General features: G+C 33.1%; 1 protein-coding gene across 1 annotated transcript; it reads left to right on the top strand.

Annotated features, from left to right (window-relative positions):
• Positions 1-394: 394 nt before the first annotated feature.
• Positions 395-2,168, top strand: LOC114285860 (uncharacterized). The gene has a single exon (XM_028228941.2). The coding sequence runs from the start codon at positions 814-816 to the stop codon at positions 1,978-1,980; it is 1,167 nt and encodes a 388-aa protein (XP_028084742.1). The 5' UTR covers positions 395-813; the 3' UTR covers positions 1,981-2,168.
• Positions 2,169-4,081: the final 1,913 nt, after the last annotated feature.

Genomic DNA, 4,081 nt, shown 5'->3' with positions numbered 1-4,081 from the left:
ACTTGTTTGAATTTTTCAACTTTGTATTTGTATAAATATTTTATAATAGGAAAATGTTACACACAAATGAATTTTTTAATTGATTTTCTTGCAAAGTAGTCTAGGAATATAAAAATCGATTACAGAATCAGATACAATTCTCTCACATGAGGTGGGTCTGATTAGAAGAACTGTTTTCTTACTACTTAACACAAAAACAGTAAGTTCTACATGTATTTATCAATATAGATCTCACTATCTTTAGGTGTACTAATAAGAAAATTTGATAAATTGAAGCTTCTAGTTGACCTAGTCATTCTCTTCATACTTTTCTTGTTAACTTGGTTCAATGGTTGATAGCCATGACACACTTGGTTTAAATATGTTGATGTTACATTCCTTAGCACCATTGACTTGGCATTCCAATTCATCGTAACGGTTACTCTATTCTATGTTTAAACTATTCAACATAGTTGCTTTAGTTTGAAATCTTCAATCTCCTAAATTCTTTTTCATTATCCTAACATAAGATCAAATCATATGTTTTATTCAGTTACTAATCACAGTTTTTTTTTAATGAGCCCTTCTTTGTCACTTCATTTGTTTATTTCTATTCTTTCATATTTTGTCTCTAAGAACACAGAAACCAAATACAGAATATGACACAGAAATCAAATGAACAAATGGGATTCTGTATTTGATTTATGAGTTTCTAGCATCATTTTGTCATTTTGCTTTAATTCTACTATTAAATTTGTGTCTTTTAGCTTTCTATGTTCTCTTTCTGCTTTTCTTGCTGCAAGTATTTAAATTAACTAATCCAATGTAACAGTTATGAGGAGTGAAAGTCCCACCACCATGGGACTCACTTGTAGAGATTGCTCTTCCAATTCTGTAATTTTGAGATCTTCTTCATCCACCAAGAACAACAAAAAGAGTAGTTCTAATCAAAGAGAAGACAGGCTTTGTGCTCGAAATCCATCCATTAGATTACAAATCCACGAGTTGAATCCTTTATGTAAATCGAGAAAGAAGGCTGAAGAAGACGATGAAGATGGTGATTTTGATAAGCGGTTTGGAGAGGAAGGATCATTCGATGATGATAAGTACATGTGGTTATCTTCAGGTACTATGTCTCCATCTTGTTTTGATGATCAAAGGTTTTCTGTTTTGTTGGACCTTTCACTTGATGATCAATGGCTGGTAGTGCCACTGCCAAATTCTAGTCCTTTTTTGGGTAAAAATATCATTTTGTTTGATGGGTCTAAGGTAAATCCTATAGAGGAAGCATCTTTGGTTCTTGAAAGAACATCATTAGATGCAGAAAAAATATTTCAAGAAGATTTAAAAGAAGATGAAGAAGAAGAGATAGTTAGTTGGCTATCGAGCTCAATTTCAAATGATCCAACAGATTGGGAGAGAAATGGATTTTGGGTATCTTATTATGCAAAGTGGATTTCAGATGCAGAGTCGGAGTTTGATTATTTGGGTTCTGAAGTTTTATCATCAAATTCTAGTGGTGTTTCTTCGTTCCCCGAAATACTAATACAAGAAAAATCACAATCCTTTCCTTTTGACTATGTTTCAGAAGATGTTGATTTGGCCACTGGAGCTGCTGATGAACCACTTTTTTGGCCATCTGATAGGAAATTTGATTGGGGTTCGGAGCTAAAATGGGATTTCTTTATCATGTCACCGCGTAAACACAAACATAAAGACAAAACTCTCGAGGGAAAATTAACTTTTGTTAGGAGGATGCAAACACAGCCTTCAAGGATGGGTGAATCGCGCAATTTTTTTGCAAAAATAGTACCTCTTGATGTGGTAGAACCAACCAGTGATGATGTTCTTAATGAGAAATCAAATCTTGTCGACGAAGATTTTGAATCAAATGAAGAAGTTGCAATAGAGACATTGTTGGGGCTTGATGAATTTGATGGGCATGAGGGGACTGAGTCAGAATTCAACAAAGATGATTTCTGTTTGGATGAGTCTGTATGAGAGAGCATATTAGTGTTCAATTTTGATAGAGATGTTTTGTAAGGACATAACTGTATTTTTTTTTGTACTTGTAAATTTTATTGGTGGATAGAGTTGAAGTTGAAGACTTGTTTTTTGGCAATGGAGTTGTATTTTTGTGTTTCCAATGTCCCATATACGGTTGAATACTTCGATATGCATACACACAATACTATGTATAATTACAGCATTGGTTATTGGGGTCCGTTTGGCAAGATGATTTGTGACTAAAATAGTCACAAAAGATAAAATAGGTTATTTTAGCCACAACAAACAAAACATCACATCTAACCTATAATCATTACACTCTTCTTTCATAAAAAAAGTCAAAAAAACCGAAAAGCCGACCAGTCAAAAAGCCCTTCCCAATTTCCCAAATCAAACTTTTTAGTCCAAGTTAAAATAGTTAAAAAAACTAAAAAGTCAACCCACTTCCCAAACCAACCCTGAATATTGGGTAGAAATTTTGCCCTACATATAGAGCATTTACTTCTAGCCAGCGACATTTTGATATTTACAATTTACTTTTAGTTTTTAAAACTTTTCTCTGAAGTGTGTGAGGTTTGAAATGCAGTGTAAAAATCATCGTTCCTTATTTGTTTATTAAGGATGGCAATGGGATTAATAGGGTAGATATTAATTCTTCATCCTCATTTTTTTATAATTATTTTTCTCCATTTCCCATGGAGACTACCCTTCCCATCTTCTAATGGGTTTGAATTTTTCCCAACCCAACTTGATCTCCTTTTTTTTTTCTTTTTCTTTTTTCACAACCAAAACTAAGGGGGTGCTTGGGAACTTAGATTTTAGGTTTTTTTTTTTTTTCACTACAAGACAAATGTTTTACAAAATAAAAAATAAATAAATCCAAACAAAATATCACATCAAGCCCCATAATCATTTCATTTTTTCTCTCACAAACATCACATCCAATCACAAAAAAACTCACTATCTTCCCAAACACAAATTTTTTTTTGTCTAATAATATCTTACAACTAAAAAAACTTACAAAAAAACTAACTTCCCAAACACCCACTAAATATACATTCAATCTTATTTTATTTTATTTGGTTCAACAACAAAATCAAATACACATTAATTAACATTGTCACATTATTCTTGTCAAATTTTATGTATATTTAGTGTGTGAGTGATTTTCCGATCACACTGCCCAACTCAATACTCAGCTGGAGAACACTAGCAGAATAGATGACACCTGGCTAACCTGTAACAAAAAGAGAAGATTCCGGCGGTGGTTCGTCCACGAGGGGGCACTCCGATGATCAAGTCATTATATCTCTCAAAGATAATCAATAATGCTAAACTCAATGCTCAAAGCATAAAATTGCGTATCTTAGACCCATGGGGGTGCCTTTCTTTTATAGTTACCTCAATCCTAATCCCAATAGAAGCCTGACTTCTATGGATTCCTGTTCAGTACTTACTTTAGACTCCTCAAGAGATAAAGATAAACTCTCTAAGAGTTTTATCCTTATCTTGGCTAAGTCTCTTCTTTATTCTAGGACTCTTGTCCCTTATTCGCTTATCTCGAATTCCGATATCTTTGGAGATAACCTCGGCTTAACCGAGATGACCTCGGCATAACGACCAGGGCACGTGGCACCTCGGCTGACACGTCGGCGTCACCTTGCCACGTGTTGGTACTCATAAATATATCCCTACATTTAGATTATCTTTTTTTTTTTTTAATTTTGTTTAATTTTATGTATCTCCTTCTCCTCTCTATTAATTGATCTTCGATAATCTGAAGGTGAGTTGTTACTCTCGTTTCCATCTTCTTCTTCTTCTTTTTTTCTTTTTTTTTCTTTAATTTTTATTTGAATTTATAGAATGAATTTTTTTGTTTCAATATCTTTTGCAATTGTTTTATTGGATTTCTCTCTAATTTGATGGTAACCTTATATTGAATTTTTCAATTTTCATCTTAACTTGTGATCACCTTAATTGAAATTTTGTCATTTTTGTCTTCAATTTTCATGTTTTGGTTATGATTAATTGTGTGTTTTTGATCGATAATCACAATCTTGTCGCCGCTAGATTGTCGCCATCGCAAATTGTTGTT

This window comes from Camellia sinensis, chromosome 6 (genome assembly GCF_055761805.1).
Source record: "Camellia sinensis isolate YWXY chromosome 6, ASM5576180v1, whole genome shotgun sequence".
Taxonomy (NCBI): domain Eukaryota; kingdom Viridiplantae; phylum Streptophyta; class Magnoliopsida; order Ericales; family Theaceae; genus Camellia; species Camellia sinensis.
Note: the sequence above shows the minus strand (reverse complement) of the source record. Positions and strands in the feature narration are given on the sequence as shown.

What these genes read in the sequence shown, in the direction of transcription:
- LOC114285860 (XM_028228941.2), top strand. Translation starts at nt 814, where the DNA reads ATGAGGAGTGAAAGTCCCACCACCATGGGACTCACTTGTAGAGATTGC.